Genomic DNA, 19,922 nt, shown 5'->3' with positions numbered 1-19,922 from the left:
CTGCCCTCTGCGCCCCGTTTAGTTTCCGTCGTGGTCGTCAACTTATTTAGTTCTCGTGGGAAATACAAAAGCCTAGGGTTGTTCCCGAGTTGCAATCTCAAGACGTATTTCATATCATCCGTTGTTCTGCAAGTGTAGTGAGGTCAAGGTAACTATACATCATTATATAATCAAGCTCAAGGTCGATCATATGTCTCCAACTCTGCAACAAGCCCCAGAAATGCAGAGCAGCCCATTGCATAAACAGTACGAAAAGGCCAGCGACACGTACCTCACCAATAATGTCCTGGATCTGTTTTCTCTTAGCAACAGGGTGATCGCAATCACCGGAGGAGCACAAGGAATCGGCCTGGCGCTGGCTTTCGCATGTGCCGAAGCGGGAGCAAAAGTTGCTCTTATTGACGCAAAGGCTGAACCACACAAAGACTTTCATATCCTCGAGAAACAGTGCGCCCAGCTGGGAATGTACCAGTAAGACAATTAATACATCGCTCACTGGTTAGGATATCTGTCGCTAAATTTCCAATACCCTAGATCCGACGTGACAGACTTCGACCGCTTGAGCAATACATTTGACGAGATTTTAAGAGATTTCGGACGTCTTGACGGCTGGTGAGGTTAAATGATCTGTGGTAATCAATGTTCTTCCGAGTCTGATAAATGCCATACTAGTATTACTGCAGCCGGCATATGCCCGGACGAGCCATTCCTGTCGAGGAAGCCGGACAGTGTGCGGCGTTGCTTTGATATCAATGTCCTCGGTACATATTTTACGGCGCAGCTGGCGGCAAAGCACATGATCCAGAGCTCGCCCAGCAGCATCGACACTGCAAATGGGTCCATTGTGATGATTGGATCGGTTGCTGCTCATCAGGCTAGTATCGCACAGTTTCTCAGCGACTATTGCTCCAGCAAGGGTGCTGTGGTGTCACTAGCAAAGGAGCTGGCTGTCGAGCTCGCCGACTCAGGAATCCGGGTCAATGTCATCTCGCCAGGGTAAGTACACACAACAGAAGGAATGTGGTCCAGTTTGTCTGATGTTTTGTGAAAGCTATACAAGGACGGATTTGACCGCTGTGCTCGCCAAGACGAGACCATCTCTTGCTAATATTTTCTCTTCCGAGCCTCCAATGAGACGCATCGGCGATCGAACAGATCTCAAGGGCGCTGCGCTGTACCTCCTCAGCAGCGCTAGCGCATACATGACTGGCGGAGAACTATTGATCACAGGTGGCCTTCATGCCGGACGGAAGCTTTAAACCATCTGTGTTTATAAATGCGAGTTGAATGTCTCTTTAGGAGTATCTTACAACTTTGATCTTTATCTCATTTCCTTGATTTCCAATGTGTTATACCTAGAGGACCCTCCATTGGCATCACATTCGCGCTTGTACCTTTGCACTCAAATTCCACCTGCACCGGTCAGTAGCAGCGTAGACATAATATCTTTATGGCGCTGCAGAATATCCCCCCTTACACAGTATATGCTCCTGTCTTAGGTTCGATTGCAACAGTCTCCACATTGTAGAACGATATGTCACCGATAACTTAGCAAATTCAAGAACTGGAAAATCCATTAAACAATAGTAATTTCGGTGGTCTGCCCAGAGATTGCTCCCTCCCAGAAAGGCTTACACCATAATAAGCGTAGGCAATAGCCCATTTCGCCTCATAAATCCGATAAATATTGCGATGGTTGTTCGAAGCCGCGCACAGTTACATTCGAAAAACTACACGTTGTAGATCCAGGGATCCATTGTCCAGATTTATAAGCAGGATAGACGAATATATGTCTCTCGCCATTCGTTTCCCGAATTTCTTTTTGGGTTTCTGGCGTTTGGTTCAGGGGAGGGAGATTTATACTCATACGCGTCGCTATCTCTGTAGCGCACGATAGGCAGTGAACCTCGTTCGACATCAAGCCGACAAATCTTAAATAATTCATGCTATAGAATTCCATGCGTGTCCTAAAATTGCTACTACCCAATAACAACAGTCGTCACAAGCGCCAATTAAGCCACAACCTCACAATGCTCGGATTCAGCAGCATCCTTCGCAGACAGTCCCAGACTCTCCGGAGTCTCCAGCCTGGCAATGTTGTACGCGTCGGACCAACTCATGTCTTTTCCTGCATCATGCTTGATCTCGAACAGCCGATCAACCTGTTCCAGCGAGAGATTGGCGGTTTCCACATAGAAACACCAGATGATGGGGATGAAGAGGAAGTTGAATATGGCATAGAGCATATAGTATTTCCAACCGATCGTTTCGATTCCGGTTGGAGTAGCCACCACCACAACATAGACAAAGAGCCAGTTAACGGTGGTGGCAAAGGAGGTACCGATGTTGCGCATTCTCTGCGAGTTGATTTCCGCCGGATACATGAACGGAATGGACAGCAGGGACATGCCGTAGAAGACATAATACATGAAGATAAACACTACCGCCAGAACGGACATAGACGTGTTGTCAGGTCCACCGTATCTTAACCCGACCGCAACGAGTGCGAAGCAGATGCTGCTGGCCGTGACCCCCATTAACAATAATTTCTTCCTACCCATGCGGTCGATGAGAAGGACGGCGACAGCGCCCCAGAACATCAAGGACATGGAGTCACAGGCCGACAGGATCAGCGCGAGGCGGGTACTTAGGCCAACGGACCGCGTTAAGACGATAGGGAGATAATATGCAATTACATTCGTGCCTCCAACCTGCTGGAAGAAAGCAGTGCCACCCCCAAGGAGCATCCGGCGTAGAGTTTGTTGCTTGCTATTCCGAGAAAATATCTCCTTCAGCAGACTTTGCTGCTGTAATTCTGTTTCATGGTGAACCATAGTCACTAGCCGCTGTATTTCCTCGACCACCATGGGGTCGTCGTACGGTTTGCCTAGTAGTCGAGACAGAATGTTCTGAGCCTCGTTGGCGCGATGCTTCATAACCAGCCAACGGGGCGATTCGGGAGCGACAGCAACGAGTGAGAGAGTAACGAGCGCAAAGAAGCATTGAAAGGCTAGAGGAAATCGCCAACTGACAGAGGAGTTGGGGACGTAAGTGAAACCAAAGTTCATCCACTGTAGAATCAACATGCGTTCATGGTCCAGGGATAATAGTACGAAGGACTCACATTACTGATCACAATCCCGAAGATATTCAATACTAACTGCAAGACAATAAGCTTTCCGCGATCGTTCGCTCTCGCAGTCTCTGACTGCAGAACTGGACACGCGATGGTGTTCATGCCATTGCCTATCCCGGCCACCACACGGCCAACGATCATCGGAGCCATGGAGTATGCGGCTGTCTGCAAGATGGCACCGACTATTAAAATGCAACAGCCCGTCAGGATGCATCGTCTTCGTCCTAGTTTGTCTCCGAAGAACATAGACACCAGGGTGCCTATGATGCAACCAATGTCATAGGTGGCCACAATTTGGCCTTGAATAGTAGTGCTGGGGTACCCAAACGTTCGTAAAAAATGATCGTTATCCAGGAGACCGCCGAAAACACCTTGATCGTAACCGAATAGTAGAAATCCAGCACCACACGCTGCGGTAATGCTGAGATGAAGAGACTTTCCTTGAGTATGCTGGAGAAACATGCTTTGTTGTTGAGGCCTTGAAATGGAGAGCCGAAGGATACCCATACGGGCCAGGACGATGTCAGTGAAGCGCCTTTATATAGGGTTAGTGGTGTGTAGCTCGCGATTGGGGCGAGTGTATCTCTCACCCGTTCTGGGGTATATCGAGGCAGATCCGGGGTAAATTTGCTGGCCACTCCACCCCCACAACACTGGACCATGGCCCGGCATTCATTTTCCGGAATACTTTGGAACTGGATGTGAAGAGGCCTGGGGAAGGATTAGCGCTGCATTGCAGCGATTAGAATCATTCGAGGGCAATGTGTTAGACGTAGAATTACTAGCTAATAGAAGCGTATCACTCCTGGGTATTTATGCTGGCTGTTTAATAAGGAGTTAATGAATCGTCATAGTGAGTTAGCTTTTTAATAAAATAAACCAAGGGTTTGTTCAGAGTGTGATGGATTGGCCTTTCGGGTTATATTAATGTTGTGACTTTCATCAATGGTGGAATATTTCCTTATAAAACTGACCTTCGAGGTTGTCATGACATAGATCAGAGTAATGTAGAAAAAGACGCTACGGTGAAGTGACGTTTTTAATTGTCCATTCTTACAATTTATACAAGTGAGGTTTCAACCCGGGTGATTAGATTGATTGTATGTCAGAATACTGTGGTGAACTTTATAGGTCCGATGGTTAATTCTCTCCGAAATCCAGCTCAGCCCAAAACTTACATTCATACAAGCCAGTATATGTAAATATGAGTTACTTTGGGCTATATGTGTTGAAAGGTCCAGCTATTTAAAGAATCAGAAACCAGTTTATAGCATCCCAACGCATGCAGATACTAATACGTGAATCTCAAAAATGAAAAATGAGGAAATAATAAAATGGGAAAACTCGTCTAGGAAGTGAACTGGCGCAAATTCGCACACGCTCAAGTTACTCCACACTGACGCTATCTGATGATTCATTTTGCTCTTCCATCAGTTGGGATTCAGCTGACGGGTCTTCGGCATCGCTTATACCCTTACGATCCAGTCGAAACTTGAGCCCGCCGGCTTGTTCAATCCACGTGTCAGTCTTCGCATCAATCTCGCAAACATCGGGATACACCAAGTTTGTGTACAGTCGGCCAATGGAGCTCAAGTTTAGCTGCTGTCGCAGCTTCGAGAAGGAGAAGCGGGAAACGATCAATGCAACGAGGAAGGCAACTAGCACCACGACCCACAAGGCTAACGTGAGGAACGCTGGTACGGCATATGGCAGATTGTACTCGATCTTTCGTTGGAAAGGCTCGATGCGGACCTTCTTGTCACCAGAAGGCACTGTACCTCCCAGACTACCGGTGTCGCTGCCGCTCAGACCGATAGGGGTCTGCGAGCCGATAGTCGCCGTTGCTAGGATGTCGGTAAAGATCAGCTTTAAAATCAAAGCAGCGCCCTGTTCACCATCAGTGGACAGCTGCTGCCAGCGTCGGGACAGCGCAAAGTTGGACTTTCCGGTGTAGTCTGCAATGGGCAGATCTGTAGTCCACCTAGAGGTGATTTGCCCCAGATAGCTCTCACCGAGGGCTACATGCTGGGCTGCCATGGGAGCATAACTCGCAGCCATACTGTCCTTTGCGTTGACCACGCTAGCGCTGTCTGGGTACGCAGGTGGAAGGAGGAGCCTCTCCGAACGTACGGTAATCAGGTTCTCGGAAGATGCGTATTGCTCGCTGATAAGGCCCCACAAAGGAGCAGTTACTGACGCTGGCTGTCCGGTGATCTCAATCGCCCATAAAGGCTGCGCATCCTGAGTTTCGTACACCTTGTCTTCCACGCTGGACACAGTAAGGTCGTCCAGAGTCGAGCTCCCATTAAAAGTAAACTCCACGGTTTTAATCGATGCCTGGACAGCACTCGCGCACATGTATATGTCCTGCTCCCACTCCGAGCCTGCATCATAGATTCGTGGATCGGTACCGTCCAACCGTCGCGGCGCGGTCTGGATGAGACCACAATCAATACCTACCGTGGAATTATCCAGAGCGTCGCTGGTGTACTGGGAAACCAACCCACGACATGCCAGGGCTGTGGTTTGGAAGCTCCACAAACTATTCGAGCTATTGAAGTCGGAATTTATGAAGAGCCCGTCGCTCCCAGGGATCTGGATCGAGTCTGGCCGGTACGCATTGTGTTGGTCACCAGTGAGGCTCCCATTTAGAACCAGAGGGTATTCTGTATCCGATGTAATATTCCGAGGGGCGCTAATATTGGGACTAGCTAGTCCCAATGCCCACATTAACATGCCGTTGTGGAAAAAGGCGAGCTGCGTTGCTCGAGTACGCAGGTCAGGGTTCGCCTGCATATCCTCCATGTTGACCGGAGGGCCCTTAAGGGGGAGATTGGAAAATCCGCCCTTGTCTTTGAGGCGCACATTGTGGGATTCGACTCTGTTCCCATTGTAGTCGGTGTAGTTGAGGGTGAATCGGATGCTGAGATTGGTGTTCACGCAATCTATCAGAGGCTGCAGCCAAGTAATATCCTCCGTCCAGCGTCCTCCCGTTGGAAGATTGGCCGGCGCGGTATGGTTGCGATAGCCCACCCCACCCCTTGTACTGTCAACGATCAGTCCCTCAATCGCTTCGATCTTATTGTGTAATATGAGACTCTCCATCACCCGGTACGACCCAACTATATATGGTCTGCCATTGTCCACTTGGTCCATAGATCTTGGGAATAGCTGTCGGTATTGAATATCAAAGGGTCCCGATACGGTATTATTTGTCCCTGAGGTCGCGCTTGAGAAGATCTGGGTCAGGTTGTAGGGCAGTCGGGCCGAATAGGTCCCATTATTGGGGATGATGTCATGGACTGTCTTGTTGACGAGGAAATACGCATCGGTCCCGTTGGTTCCAGGACAAACAACCCAGCCAGACCCTCCGCAACCTCGGGAAAATGGTTCGTCGGGGCGAGGTGGCGTTCCAAGACCGTACGGCGACCTATCTGGCACATACACAAAGGGTACCGAGGTAGAGGCCGCCGGCTTGATTCGATCATGCAGTCCCAGAGGGGTGATGATACCAGCAATACTGACGAGCACTTGGCCGATAGTAATCCCCCAGCCAAGACAGAACGCCAGCCAGCTGACCTTCTTCGACGCAGTACTATCTGCTCCTATGAGGGAGGGCCAAGCGGTTGCTTGCAGGACGCGTGTACCCACAGACCTATGGTTTCTTTCTTCTCAGCATAGCATCGGGGAAACGCTTTCGAGAGTCTTTAGGAAGGATTCCTACCAGGTAATGGCATTATTCTCCTCGGGGAGCTGCCAGCTAAGGACGTAAGCGATTCCTAGCGGGAGGGTTATGCCGACTTCACCACGGTTCAGTTAGTACGTCGTCTGGCAGATTGTCAAAAGTGAGCCTTTACCAATGGCAACGCCAAAGTTAATTATACCAGAGACTTGTCCAACGGTTAGTTCCATGGCATCATGTATATCAGTCTACACTTTGTATGTTATTGCGAATGATGTCTTTGTGCATTCAAGGTCTTTTTGTAAGGACCTTGTCATCACTGCGCATGGCTCAGATTCATACGGCCAGCCCCAATGATCGACAACAAATACGAACAACAAAGTTTACCAATACGAGAATCCCAAGTGCAAAGCGCTAAATCCATAAACAAGCTTTGACGAGTATTCCCCATAACTCCTCACTATGGTCTGCTCCTTTTCTTTGTATCTTGGGGTGGGTTTGGGGGCTGGTCTATCGCTACTCTGGTAGTCAAAATACGAGGCTCGATTACCATTAAGAAGCACGTGCACCTTCACGGATATGGCACCTTTATTGAATATTTTTCTCAAGCCCGATGGAGGTGAGAGGAACGTTGCATTTGTTCAAGCTAAACCTTTTAGGGTGGCAGGTACATACAGCTTCCAAATATAAGGTCGTAGAAATCTGGCGTGTTGACCAACCCGGTTGCCTGATTCACACGTTGGCCGGTTTAGAGTTGATATCAGGTCAGGTTCGGGTCCCCCGCCCCTAACCCGACTCTGGGGCGCGTTTTTGATAAGCAACCCAAACCCGCGCCAATTTATGTAAACGTGACCTGAAAAAAAACCCCAGAAAATCTGCTACTAGATCTATTTAGGTAAGGTGCTACATAGTAATTAGATATATTATTTATTTAGGCCTAGTACAGAGACTTTTAAAGCTCTACTGGTAACTGGTATATCTCTTGTCAATTCTATATATATAAACTAAATATATATAAACATGGAGAAAAATTCTAGAAAATCTAGATTTTTTAATTAAATAATGCCAAGCAAAATCCGCGTAGATTTTTCTAATTCGGCGCAGATTCTAGAATCAAAATCTGCCCCTAGTGATGGCTTGTTCAATGTAATGGTATTGATTCTTGAACTATTTGCATACATAAGAATGGAAGAACTGCCCAAGGCGGTCAGAACATCGAAGAACAGTAAATCAAGGACCAGATCAACTCTATCAAGAAACCAAGCTCCTAGGAACGGAGACAGGAAAGTCACATGTATCTCCTAATATCCTAGTATTCCCTAGAGCTTGGGCAAAGATCATCTCGTCAAGAAAGAAAAAAACTTGAATGTGGACATACAACAGGAGGGATACGCTGGTGGTAGTTAGGCGTATCGAACAAGAGGTTCGATATTTTGGTCTTTTTAGCTTAGTTGTCTAGCCTAACTAGAGTGGCCTGAACCCAGAAGACCCGCGCGGGTTGTTCTTGGCATTATGTGACTAAAAAATCTAGATTCTTTAGATTTTTTCTAGATTTCTATATAGATCTAGATCATATATATATATATATATATATATATAATATTATTTCTATATATATATAGAATTGGTAGAGATATCGAGCTTTAAAAGTTCCTATACTAGGCCTAAACCTAGCGGGTTTTGGGTCGGGTGCGGGGAGGCGAATTAAAAACCCTACCCGCGTGCAACTCTAATTATACTGTTTAAATAAGCCCGTTATCCCTATCTATCAAATTTTTTTATTTTGAACTGTTCTTCCTCTTTCTAAGCAGCGTTAGTAGAATATAAGGTAACATTGTTTATATTCTACTTCAGGGTTAAGAAAAGGTCCTGGAAGCCTCTTCTCTACTTACTCAATCCTCCCCTCTAGTTTCAAGCCTGGAAGACCGTTACGGGCAGACACGCATAGTAATAAATAAAGTATACTATTGACTACTTTTCTGAGTTATGTATATAATATCAACGGTCTTTACCCTATACTCTACTGTTGGATAGTAGAGGATAGCGGATCTCCCACTGGGCATGGATTGATATTGCCCAGCAGGTACCGTCATTGCAATAGCAGTAGTTGGGTAAACCACTGGGCGGTCGTCAACGCAATCACGAGGCTGCAAAGGGGGCTAAGAAACGTACCCGTCGGGATCGGCGTGGTTGTAGCATGGCTGCTTGCCTAAGGCCAAGGCGACAGACACCAGCGCAAGGATGCTGGCACAGAGGGAGATATATTTGGTCTCCTTTGTGAAATCCTTCGCGGTGCTCGGACAATGATGGGATATTAGATTCTCCGGGGCCAATCGTGAATTCCAAAGTGATTTTGAGGACGAAAGACGTTTTCCTCGACACCCGTCGATAGTAGACTGACATTGGATACAAGATAGAAGCGGCGAGGTAGACGGGCCGATATCAACATCGCGATAGACGTTGTAGATATTCGTGTTACATCGCCGCTTTATATACACACGCTGGATCTTATTTTTTAAAGAGTAGTGTTAGATACTCTTGTTAAAAAACGGTGTTGAAGAGCGCTACAGTCATAAATAGCCGCGCCCTACCCCCCCTAACTAAAAAAAAAAGGACAAACACTTAATCCTTGATTCTGACATGTGAAGTCACCCAATATTAATTTATTCTATATAGCGCTGTTACATAGCAGTGACAGGCCTCTCAGAGTGTGGTTTTTGATCAGTGTTTAAAATAGAACAAACATTTGATCTTCAGTTCTGACTCGTAAACTCCCCCAGTACTAATTTATACTGTACAGTGATGGTTGCATAGCGTCGTTACATCGCTATATTTTATAGCAGCGTTTGAGCTTCATAATAGATCTTCGTAATCAACTTGTCGGATAAGTCGGATAAGGTGGTCGGAGAAGCCCGATCGGCAGCCCGTGGGACACTAGCCGGGCCGTTGGGCCACGCTAGTCCCCACAAGCCCTGCCAGCCGCCCCCATAGACATGTTGTATGGTTCCATCGAATGGGCTGAGTTGGTCGGCGAAGTCACTTGGAAATACTGATTGGGGAAGACTATTTGACTAATTATGCACATACGGCGCAATCGCTCGGAGCTCCGTATATACATTACAGCTGAATATTGCGGCTCGGCTCTCACGAGTAGTATATCCGCCCCAGCTTAATAACTAGTGAAATAGAGGTACATAGGTACAGTAGTATTTGAGTAACTCCATATTACGATATATGATGTATGTCAGATATCACTTACACAATATTTCCAGATATTAAGATGATTTTCCGACTGGGTTTATATATTCTTGCTGCTGCTGTATCTACTGTCAATCCTACCAATATCTATGGCTATGCTACCACTATACATACTACAAAGGGTATCTGGGCCTGCAATAATATCCAAGTGGTAAGAAACCTCTGTTACACGATATAATATGTGCTTGAAGTACGCATGACTCATAAGAATTCCAGAACACTTGCTGTTCCTTTTCCCGCGGCGATCTGCAGGTACAATCGGCTTCAGTATCCTCTATTCAGGGACTATTGGTAACTTCTACCAGTCTTCTTCATCTAATTTGTGCGGTGGTATCTCCAGAGATGCCTGTGCTGGACCTGCAAGATCGATTTGCCTAAGTGGCGGTATCCTTTCCAATTACTTTGGTGGTGGAGCTGCTTGGTTTGACTGCCTACATTGTGCGGCAGGTAGGTTAAGCTATATTCGGTCGTGGACACCAGATAAATATGACTCTTCTAGCTAACAGATCACTGTGTAGAAGATTCTAGCGTGGCCCGATCGGACGAGATCTCTAGCAAATCCTGCACAAGCACGGCTATCCCCACTATGTTTGCATGGGAAAGAGATGGGGTGTGGGTTCTAGAGTTCCAAGAGGGCGATGCTTGGGACCGGTACAACGAGTTACCAGTCACAACAGACGTAAGTGATTTGTTCGCGGTTGGACTTGACCTTAGAGCCGGAGTTGATTTCTTCAGTTTACTGACACTTGTAAGTATGACGTCCACCTGGAGAATCTTAAATCGTTCGGTGCGACGTGGTACAAGAATGCGGAGGACCATCCCGTAGCTGCTGAGATGCTACTTGAAGTATAGTAGAATCCATAGTACAATCTTCGTTTCGGCGTCAGAGCAACCCACAGGCTTTGGAAGACCCAAGCGAGGGAATAATAGCATAGCAAGCGCTGTGTTGCCATGGCCGACTGGCAGTCCCAACCGAGGCCTTTACGCTGACCTCCGACAGTAAGGATATCAAAGGTCAGGGTCAGTCGGGACTCATTATTGTACGATTGTCAACTTGAGCAAGAAGAATAGTTCTTCAGGTTTAGAGTAGATCTAGTAACTGATCGATGATTATACTACAAACATTATTTCATTCAAAGCTTCCTTGCCCACTATCGTTATTTACGCAATACAAAAGCAAGTATTCGTGAGTATCGGAAAAGGAATCGTTGCACGAGAAGTCCTGAGACTTGTCATCACTGGGGACGATCCCTCGCTGGATTAATGCCGAGGTAATTTAAATCTCCCTTGGATGGGGCTTCTCAAATTTCAACCACTTCTCCGGCACTTCATACATCTGTCCTTTTTCTGACACCTCCGAGAACCACTGACTAAATTCTCGAAACTCCCGCTTCGTCGCGCCTGATCCCGGGCCTAAATCGAAAAACCTTCTATCTGTGGTTTCGAATCCACATGGCACCATATCAGCCGTACACTGATCATTCAGAATAGAAACGCCGCGACCAATCATAGCCTTCATAGTCTCGACATAGCGCTTCGCAAAGTCGGTAGGGGAATCGCCATCTTGTCGTGGGACATAGTTCTTTACTTCGCTTTGGAAGATAATAGAATTAGGATCGGCACCTTCAGCGATGAGGCGGTCACGCTCCTGGCGCGCCGAAGTCGCGTAGTCTCGGGGAGTCACGTAGACCATAGGCTCGTCATCCGAGTCGTGAGGAACCCCGTCGTCTCCATGGCTCTGAGCTGATTCAGAGTACGGCACATCCGAGGGTTGGTAGAAGTCTTGTTCGGACATCATAGGTGTTGCGGCAATCTCCTTCATCCTCAAACTGTACTAGTCTTCGTTGTGATTTTCCTATGTCGAGAGAACTAAATGATAGATAAAACGCCGTGGAAGCATAGAGAAAGCCTGGTCTGGTTTGAGGGGTATTAATAGTTACGCTGTATGCTGACTAAGAGGGCTCAATCGGCATGGTAAGGCTATATAGAAGTAGTATGTGACCTGTATTCAGCTATATATAGGTTGTCCCTACACTCTACGGGCTATTGCGGGTAGAATACGGGATATCGCAGACGTAGGCTGGTGCAGTTTCCCGCACAGTCTACGTACGATGTATGGTGTTTATGCAATAACTGATTTCCCATAGTGGGCTTACAGCTCCGGGGGGGTCAGGATTTAGTGGCTAGGGGTCAGGGTGGGCCAGAGAAACTATCTCCGAGGGGGTCAGATTTTATATAGAATTAAGATAATTTTTTGATTTCCTCGGAGCTTTACCATGTGATTCCTAAAATCTGACCCCCTTTCAGATTCTATTATGTGACCAAGGCGGCAGACCTCTCTGGGGGTCAGAACCACCTTGACCCCCAGCCACTAAATCCTGACCCCCGTAACAGTAACCCTTCCCATAGTTACAAATCCCGTAGACTGTATGGATGATGTCAGCTTCCCGTTGAATTTTTCCCGGAACCGTATTAAAACCGCCAGCGTCCAGCTTTCTTTAATGAATACAATTCCAGTATTTACGTGTTTAATAGACTTTGTCTTTCTAATCCCTTTCCTGAAACTCTTCTCAGAGCCTTATTATAGCTTTATTCTCTCTAATTTCTTCGCAACTTATATTCTCCGATCAGCCTGCCCAGTAATATTCATCACGTACGGTTTGGAGATACATGATCTTAAACCCCCAAGTCCAAATCCAACCAACTTTGAGGCCAGAGCCGAAACAACACCCGCTACGCATTATCCTTCTGCCAGTAAATCGCTGAGCTTAAGATCCTTGGTAGGTTAATTACCATATAAGAAGTATAGGACAAAAGAGAATCAGAGTTCTTGTCATTATATTAATATATAATATTATTATAAATAAAACAAAATAGATATATTAAAAATAAAATATGAAGTGATTTCTTTAAAAAAATATAAACTATGCTTCTCTATATCTCAGAGTTCTGTATTTTTTAATCTTGATATAAAAAATCATTATAGATAGCTCTATTATTAACTATATTATCTCTGATAAGTAGAAATTACTGCTAGTAATAATCAGATATAAAGTACTCATTCTAATGATCAGTACTTATGCTAAGTTACTAATTACTATTATTGCAGATTTCTAAAGGGCCAAAGGCTATTATACTGACTAACCACACATAATATACGGCTTAAGTACAGCTGAGTGGATGGGAAGCCCTGTTCTCCACACTCTATGATCGTATGTACCAGTGACTTAGTTGTGGAAGACTAAGTAAAGCCTGGTATTGGATATACTGGTCTACCATTTTCCTGCTTTGTCCAGGAAATAGTACCACGTCCTTAGATCGTAACCAAAGAGCAGAATTCACAAGGAGTGAAAACCACAACTTGCGGAAGTTCCATGTTTACCTGGTTCTGGGTGATATTGGACATACTGTGTGAAGACTGAAAACGGTAAATCAACAGTAGACGTTGATCCTTGTAGTGTTGGTATTTATCTTGATTTACCTTCACTCGTGTGATGCCCAGACATCCGGCGAAAATGAAACAATCAAAGCCCGGAAGCCATTTTTCGGCCTCCGATGTTCGGGTTTGCAATACCGTACCCTGAGCCCTAACTTTCCCAAGACTCACCTGAGACTTCAGTTTTCTCGGACACAGAGTTATGATCGCGTGTTAGAGGCAGGGAGCCCGGATGTAAGAATCAAGAAAAGGTGGCCGAAAATAAGGGAATCAAATGTGGAGCGATAAGGAAATTCAAGGTTATATCATATATGGATAATGGATTGTATAATGAAGCGTCTGTGATGCCTAACAAGTGTCATCCAGAGTCTAGGCTATCTCAGTAAGTTGCGACAAGCAGTTGGATTCACTTTACAAGTGAATATTTCCCAGGGTAATTGTTTTAATAGTCTGATACTCAGCCATACCATATTTACTACCCTCTAAGCCATAGCCACTTTCCTTAATGCCCCCAAATGGTGATTCAGTTGCACTGATCTTGCCCGTATTGACACCACACATACCAACTTCAAGCTCTCGTGCCACGCGCATTACGCGTCCCACGTTGCGAGAATAGAAGTATCCGGCAAGACCAAATTCAGTGTCATTAGCAAGTTTCTGAATCTCATCTTCGGTTTCGAAGGGGAAGATCGGAGCCAAGGGCCCAAATGTCTCTTCCCGAGCCACTGCCATATCCCGTGTAACACCGGATAGGACGGTAGGTTGCATGAAATACCCAGCACCTTCGGAGGCTGAGCCTCCGATCTCCACACGCGCGCCCTTCGAGACCGCATCCTCAATATGACTCTTGACCTTGTCCACAGCAGGTCGGTTGATCAACGGCCCTTGTGTGGAAGAGCTCTCGATCCCAGGCCCCAGGCGAAGTTCAGAGACCCTTTGTACTAGCTTCCGAGTGAACTCTTCCAAAATTCCTCTTTGAACATAGATCCGGTTGGCACTAGCCGATTGTTAGGTTTATAATGCTAAAAGGAAGAGACAAACTCACCACACGCACGTCTGACCCGAGCAGCGGAATTTCGACATCATGGCACCTTCAACCGCCAGATCGACATCGGCATCGTCAAAGACAATAAATGGAGCGTTGCCGCCCAGCTCGAGGCTGGCTTTTTTAAGCGTTCCAGATGCCAATTTGGCGAGACTTTTGCCGACACTGGTAGACCCGGTGAAGCTGATTTTGCGAACGAGCGGATGTCTCGCCAGCTCTGAAGCTACTTCCCTGTTCTTGGTCGGACATACTTGAATGACCTGGCCCGGAAAGCCAGCATCCAACGCTAACTTTGTGAGAGCGAGACAAGTGAAGGGAGTCTCACTTGGGGGCTTGATAACTACGGCACATCCAGCGCCCAGAGCGGGGGCGACCTTGCGACAGATCATGGCTGCGGGAAAATTCCATGGAGTAATGATCCCGCAGACACCCACCGGCTCTTTTGTAGTCATAACCATGGTGTTGGGGGTCGACGATGGGATGGTATCGCCATAGGAACGTGTCGCTTCCTCGGCAAACCAAGCAACAAAGCTCCCGGCATAGGCTATTTCAGCCCTCGATTCATGAATGGTTTTCCCATTCTCTAGACACAGGATGGTTGCAACTGGAGATTGCTATCAGGTATCACAAACCAAGTTGAAAATAGTCTGGAAGTTCTTACGGTTCTCCACGTTCTCCATGATCAGGTTGTGCCATTTTCGCAATAGGCCTCCCCGTTCCGCAGCCGTAGTTGAGGAGTAGTAACTCTTCTGAGCTGCATATGCACTTTCGATGGCTAACTGGACGTCACTCAAGTCGCAGTCTGCCACAGACCCAAAGACCTGGGCCGTCGATGGCTCTAGTGAATGATGAGACGATCGTCAAGTAAAAGAATCCTTGGGGACGAACCATATACACTGAACGTTTGCTCTTTCCTGACCCAGATGCCATCGATGAAAGCCTTGTTTTGAACAAACAGTTCCAAGTCTCTCGCAGCTGCGACGCTGCTGGTAACAATGTCCAAACTTTGTGGAAAAGAAGACGTAAACATCGTACACGCTTCGTAGCAGATAAATGCCGTTGAATTCTCACTATCTCAATTATACAGGTCCGTCTCGTCTATGTTAATGCAGCCTATTTTATATGCTGAGTGTTGTTCTGTCCCGGGATATCACTTCCGCTGACTGCCATGGCCTATTTCGGAATATACCTTTAGTCCGGCAATGTGTAGTTTGGGCTGTAACACAATGAAATCAGGCTCTTTGCTAGCCTCCGAGAGAAAATTGATTTTACTCAATACGCCAGCTACGGATGTCGCTCTTCCTCGCGTGGTCGATTTGGGAACGTTCTACGTAATGTATAAATATACGATTACGTGAAAGATGATAAGACCTCAAAGGAGGTTTAGTTCCACTCTGCACCCTCCACTTTATCTTCTTCAATTAATCAGGACTATTGTGATCAAGTACATTGCGATGTCAACCTAGTTCTTAAGCACTTCCTTGGGATGGGGTTTGGAAGGTAGAAAAATAATGCTTGCGGGTGACCCTGCTTTTGCAAACAGCTGCTTCTTAACGAAATACAAACAGATCATAACTTGAACGGGGAAGTACTTCCGAGAAATTGAATACACTAGCTAGGAGGAGTCTGTTACCTCATATGTATCCTGGAAGGATAAAGCCATTCCATGTTATACAAGCCGCCACTCAAAGAAGTTGACTTGGACGCCACGAGATTTTGTCACTCATGATGCTAATCATATTTATTCCCCGAGGCGGAGCCGTCTGGGAGATAGTATTGGGCAATACCGAAAATCAGGAGCTTCCAGTGGCATTTCCCCGAAAGATTTCCTAGGGTTTTGGATATCCAACATGTGGCATGTCATATGACCGACGCCGAGTCAGAGCTCTACTTGCAGTAGCACAGATGCCTCGAGGTCGTCAGTGTTCTTCTGACCTAAGCATGATATCATATAACGCTCTATAGAGGGTACACATAGATCTAATAATCTATTGTGGCATATATAAAGTCTGGTACACCCGATATGACTATTGCGATCGGCTGACCCTAAGACACCGACTTCTACGACCCAACACACCAGGATGGCCACAGGCAATGACGGCGCCCCCCCTGATTTATATCATATTGTATTATCAATAACTCATATCAGTAAAGACCCGAACAACATCATTGAAAAGGTCCGCATCCCGGGCACCTACACATCGCTGCGGGCTGCCAAAGCAGCGGCCCACAGCTGTCTCTTTGATGCCGGATACGAGAGGGAGTTCTTCACCCAGTACGAAACCAATAAAGATGTATTCGAAGGTCGCAATCTCTCCAACCGACAGGGGCTCGTTGTTTTCGCAGTAGCCTCAGACGGTACCACGTTCCGGGTCCGTATTGACACGACGGCCAATAACATGCGATTGACCACGGATTATGAGGATGGTCGAATTCCTATGCCTCTATATTATATCATACAAACCACGTTTGTATATAATGGAGCAAAGGAAGTGAGCAATGTCCGAGACCTGAACGTTCTCGGTGCCTACGCCGATTATCAGGAGGCGAGAAAACTAGCCGAACATATCTTACTCTCAGAGGAGGATGGCATGAGCAAAGAAAGTTACGAGGCATATGATGAGGCATCGCCTGACGACACAGACTGTGGATACGGTGAGAACGTAGTTGTGCATGCTGTGAGCCAATATGGGGAAAATTATTCAATCAGTGTAATCCAGACAAAGAGGCTGGAAAATGTCGCGTTGGCGGAGGCATCCATGCGAATCATGTGAACTGATATTTTTGGATTGTAGTTATCCTGTTGAAGTTTTTTTCTATTCTTCCCATCTGTCTTTTCTTCTGTTTGTTCCATTGGTCATTTTTCTTTCTCGAAGTTCTATGCTATGTGATGCAGGCCTATCTCCTCTAGTTATCGATCGATTTAATTTACTGTAAGATAGACTGAACACATTTAACAGGTTTCTCAACAGCAGAAAGATTGATTATATTGCTTTTTACAGCCAAGTTGCATCAAGAGAACTTGGATCTCCCTTATTCCGGCACTGGCTGAAACATCAGCTATCTTTCACGACTGTCACAATGAATCATATAGATCACAAGGTGTTTATGATATAAGGCCGACTTTCTCTCCTACCTTTTGCACGTTAGTGAATAGAAAAGGTCCACAAATTACTTGCAAAAAGACAATAAGGCTCTTTTCGGCTTCATCATGGCCGCACACAAGGACCCCAGACACAGATACGGGCATTCCCATCAATACAAGATACACATGTTGGCAGAAGTACCACACAGAATTTCCAGAAGTGTAAATCCGTGGTGGGATTTGGTGTACTGTGAAGTTCACGGATTACACAAGTATATCGAAGATCTCCCAGAGTATATTTTTCTTTACCCTTGGTGGTGATCGTGGGAGGTCTAATAGCGTATAGACGGCCTGCTGAGCACTTCGTACACTGTACTCAATACTCAACGTAGTTTCGTCTGGAAGCTCTGTAAATTGACCAAGGCATGCAATGTTCGTGGTCACATGAGGGATCACCTTTGGACGATCGTGGTTACTGCGTGTCAGGAAAGGGGCAGTTCCCAGCGGCATCCCACAAGGGATAGTAATTGACTTGGCGAGTATGGGCTGTAATGGGAAGCCCAGATGGGAAAGAACCTCGGTAAAAACCTCCGTACCAGAGCAAGCAAACATGGGTTTCTTCACGAAGTTGCCCTCCCTCGCAGGGCTCAGTGCGTATCCACAAACGATATGTCTGTCAGCTGGCTGGGACGGAAACACCGGATGGTGTGGGACGCTGATCGTTATTAACCAATTGCTGTCTGTCAGGGACAGTGTATCACTGGTTCCGGCTGGCTCATAGGTGAGCTTGTCATATAGCCGCATGAAATCTGTTCCCTGTACCGTTGTGGTGAAGGTCTCAATCCCAGATTCCAGAGCCCGCGAAAGAAAGTTAACTGGGTTCCCAAATTTAGAGGACTTGCGAGAAAGCCCTTGCCATAATCTCCATTCACGCATCAGGAGATCCTCCCAGTTGGAGGACAAGAATGGTGGGGAGGCCACATTCGTACCATAAACCGCACCGGAGCGTGAAAAACCTAGGTCAACCAAGCAAATATCGTCAGGGTCCAGCGAAACCAGACATTCCTCTCCATCCTTCACCAATGCTATCTCAAAGACTGTTGCTGGGTCGCTCTCCGGATAGAATCTTATATCTGACACCTCGATGTTGAAGCGAAAGTCAACGTTTCTGTCCCTCAGATAAGCAATGATCGGGAGGACGATAGAGTGGAATAGGTTATATCTGGTCTTGATGGACCCACTGACATGTTTGAGGGACCGGATATCTTCTAAGTATTTGCGAAGATGTCTTTGAAACTCACTCAAACTATGCCATGGCTGGAATGCAAATCTATCTGTCAATTAGCGTATTTAAAAAAAAAGTATTGTGAGATAGGAGAGAGATACGTCGTAGACCAGTACACCCAGAAACCTGTCTCGAAGAATGACTCATCGAAAGCGTCATTGATTTTCTTTGAAGCTAATGTTATCTCACTTTCTAGGAGGAGCTTGACTAGCTCGAATCGATGCTTTAGTCCAACTTGGAACCCTGCTGTGTACACAGTTTCTGAAGCTGATGCTTTTAATTTTATTGCTCCCAGTGCCCTGTCAGCTTCTGGTTGTGACTGCTGCAGTCTATCGAACTCGCGAATGTCGTCCAGTCGTGACATGTCGGGATCCAGGATGCTAGGCACGAGGCGCAAAAGGCTCTCGATGCAAGCACCGTGGAAATGAGGCAGGCATTGGTATGGCAAAAAGAACCCGCTCTCTGCATCCCCAAGTGTAGCCATTTCTCCTTCAAAGCCCGGGTGAAGATCAAGAATATGGATGTTTGAACCGGGAATGTTGCCTTCCCTAATCAGGTAAAGAGCGGCAGCTAGGGAAGCCACCCCGTTGCCGACTAACCAGGCCTGGACGCTCTGTGCATCTCGTTTGAATTCCCTTGAGTTGGTATTCATTGAAATGACTTTTATATATTGACTGTGATGTCATTGTAGACTTGCAATATGACTATGGAATTCTCCCTTCTGTGGCATGATATGTATATAAGGATACTCTACGTGAAGATAAAAGTTTATGATGTCACCATATGTGGAGTCTAAGTTGATATTTATTCCACAGGGGTTCGAGACATTGCGAAAGCCTTGCTGCCCGCGGGCAGAAAGCTTCGGACAATATTTGTCGAAAACGTGTCACTTCGTATCCAAGACGTTAGGACCAGTAGCATATACTCCTCAATGTTCCTTAGTAACCTTGACTCAAGCTGGGCTCCGTGCTAATCGCAACATTCTGGCGCACAGC

At 46.4% G+C, this 19,922-nt stretch overlaps 8 protein-coding genes across 8 annotated transcripts; 3 read left to right on the top strand and 5 right to left on the bottom strand.

The window, feature by feature from the left end:
* Nucleotides 1–190: 190 nt before the first annotated feature.
* Nucleotides 191–1,259, top strand: BDV38DRAFT_278497 (uncharacterized protein; the record flags this gene model as incomplete). Its single annotated transcript, XM_032058739.1, has 4 exons — nt 191–471; nt 535–612; nt 673–996; nt 1,052–1,259. 4 exons carry the CDS (start codon nt 191–193, stop codon nt 1,257–1,259), a joined length of 891 nt encoding a protein of 296 aa, XP_031918394.1.
* Nucleotides 1,260–2,012: 753 nt separating this feature from the next.
* Nucleotides 2,013–3,598, bottom strand: BDV38DRAFT_268031 (sugar porter family MFS transporter; the record flags this gene model as incomplete). Its single annotated transcript, XM_032056694.1, has 2 exons — nt 2,013–3,071; nt 3,125–3,598. 2 exons carry the CDS (start codon nt 3,596–3,598, stop codon nt 2,013–2,015), a joined length of 1,533 nt encoding a protein of 510 aa, XP_031918393.1.
* A 924-nt stretch (nt 3,599–4,522) lies between these two features.
* On the bottom strand, nt 4,523–7,048 carry BDV38DRAFT_278495 (uncharacterized protein; the record flags this gene model as incomplete). Its single annotated transcript, XM_032058738.1, has 3 exons — nt 4,523–6,791; nt 6,861–6,936; nt 6,994–7,048. The coding sequence occupies 3 exons, from the start codon at nt 7,046–7,048 to the stop codon at nt 4,523–4,525; spliced, it is 2,400 nt and encodes a 799-aa protein (XP_031918392.1).
* Nucleotides 7,049–9,835: 2,787 nt separating this feature from the next.
* Nucleotides 9,836–11,156, top strand: BDV38DRAFT_153396 (uncharacterized protein). The gene is made up of 5 exons (XM_032051668.1): nt 9,836–10,227; nt 10,293–10,328; nt 10,382–10,523; nt 10,595–10,755; nt 10,812–11,156. The coding sequence occupies exons 1-5, from the start codon at nt 10,060–10,062 to the stop codon at nt 10,926–10,928; spliced, it is 624 nt and encodes a 207-aa protein (XP_031918391.1). The 5' UTR covers nt 9,836–10,059; the 3' UTR covers nt 10,929–11,156.
* A 105-nt stretch (nt 11,157–11,261) lies between these two features.
* On the bottom strand, nt 11,262–12,250 carry BDV38DRAFT_236364 (uncharacterized protein). Its single transcript, XM_032053454.1, has one exon. It carries the CDS (start codon nt 11,896–11,898, stop codon nt 11,353–11,355), a length of 546 nt encoding a protein of 181 aa, XP_031918390.1. The 5' UTR covers nt 11,899–12,250; the 3' UTR covers nt 11,262–11,352.
* A 1,673-nt stretch (nt 12,251–13,923) lies between these two features.
* BDV38DRAFT_295110 (NAD-dependent succinate-semialdehyde dehydrogenase) lies at nt 13,924–16,277 on the bottom strand (the record flags this gene model as incomplete). Its single annotated transcript, XM_032062638.1, has 4 exons — nt 15,446–16,277; nt 15,219–15,395; nt 14,558–15,161; nt 13,924–14,509 (listed from the first exon to the last, which is right to left on the bottom strand). The coding sequence occupies exons 1-4, from the start codon at nt 15,585–15,587 to the stop codon at nt 13,924–13,926; spliced, it is 1,509 nt and encodes a 502-aa protein (XP_031918389.1). The 5' UTR covers nt 15,588–16,277.
* A 361-nt stretch (nt 16,278–16,638) lies between these two features.
* Nucleotides 16,639–17,331, top strand: BDV38DRAFT_278491 (uncharacterized protein; the record flags this gene model as incomplete). The annotated part of the gene is made up of 1 exon (XM_032058737.1): nt 16,639–17,331. One exon carries the CDS (start codon nt 16,639–16,641, stop codon nt 17,329–17,331), a length of 693 nt encoding a protein of 230 aa, XP_031918388.1.
* A 575-nt stretch (nt 17,332–17,906) lies between these two features.
* Nucleotides 17,907–19,579, bottom strand: BDV38DRAFT_278490 (oleate hydratase; the record flags this gene model as incomplete). Its single annotated transcript, XM_032058736.1, has 2 exons — nt 17,907–18,972; nt 19,029–19,579. 2 exons carry the CDS (start codon nt 19,577–19,579, stop codon nt 17,907–17,909), a joined length of 1,617 nt encoding a protein of 538 aa, XP_031918387.1.
* Nucleotides 19,580–19,922: the final 343 nt, after the last annotated feature.

The sequence above is a fragment of the Aspergillus pseudotamarii genome, assembly GCF_009193445.1.
Source record: "Aspergillus pseudotamarii strain CBS 117625 unplaced genomic scaffold BDV38scaffold_5, whole genome shotgun sequence".
NCBI lineage: Eukaryota > Fungi > Ascomycota > Eurotiomycetes > Eurotiales > Aspergillaceae > Aspergillus > Aspergillus pseudotamarii.
The sequence above is the reverse complement of the archived record's forward strand: the minus strand, read 5'-3'. Positions and strand labels throughout refer to the sequence as shown.

What these genes read in the sequence shown, in the direction of transcription:
- BDV38DRAFT_153396 (XM_032051668.1), top strand. Translation starts at nt 10,060, where the DNA reads ATGTCAGATATCACTTACACAATATTTCCAGATATTAAGATGATTTTC. An exon ending in CCTGCAATAATATCCAAGTG is followed by an intron (nt 10,228 to 10,292) that starts GTAAGAAACCTC and finishes TAAGAATTCCAG; the next exon opens with AACACTTGCTGTTCCTTTTC. An exon ending in CTGCCTACATTGTGCGGCAG is followed by an intron (nt 10,524 to 10,594) that starts GTAGGTTAAGCT and finishes ATCACTGTGTAG; the next exon opens with AAGATTCTAGCGTGGCCCGA.
- BDV38DRAFT_236364 (XM_032053454.1), bottom strand. Translation starts at nt 11,898, where the DNA reads ATGAAGGAGATTGCCGCAACACCTATGATGTCCGAACAAGACTTCTAC.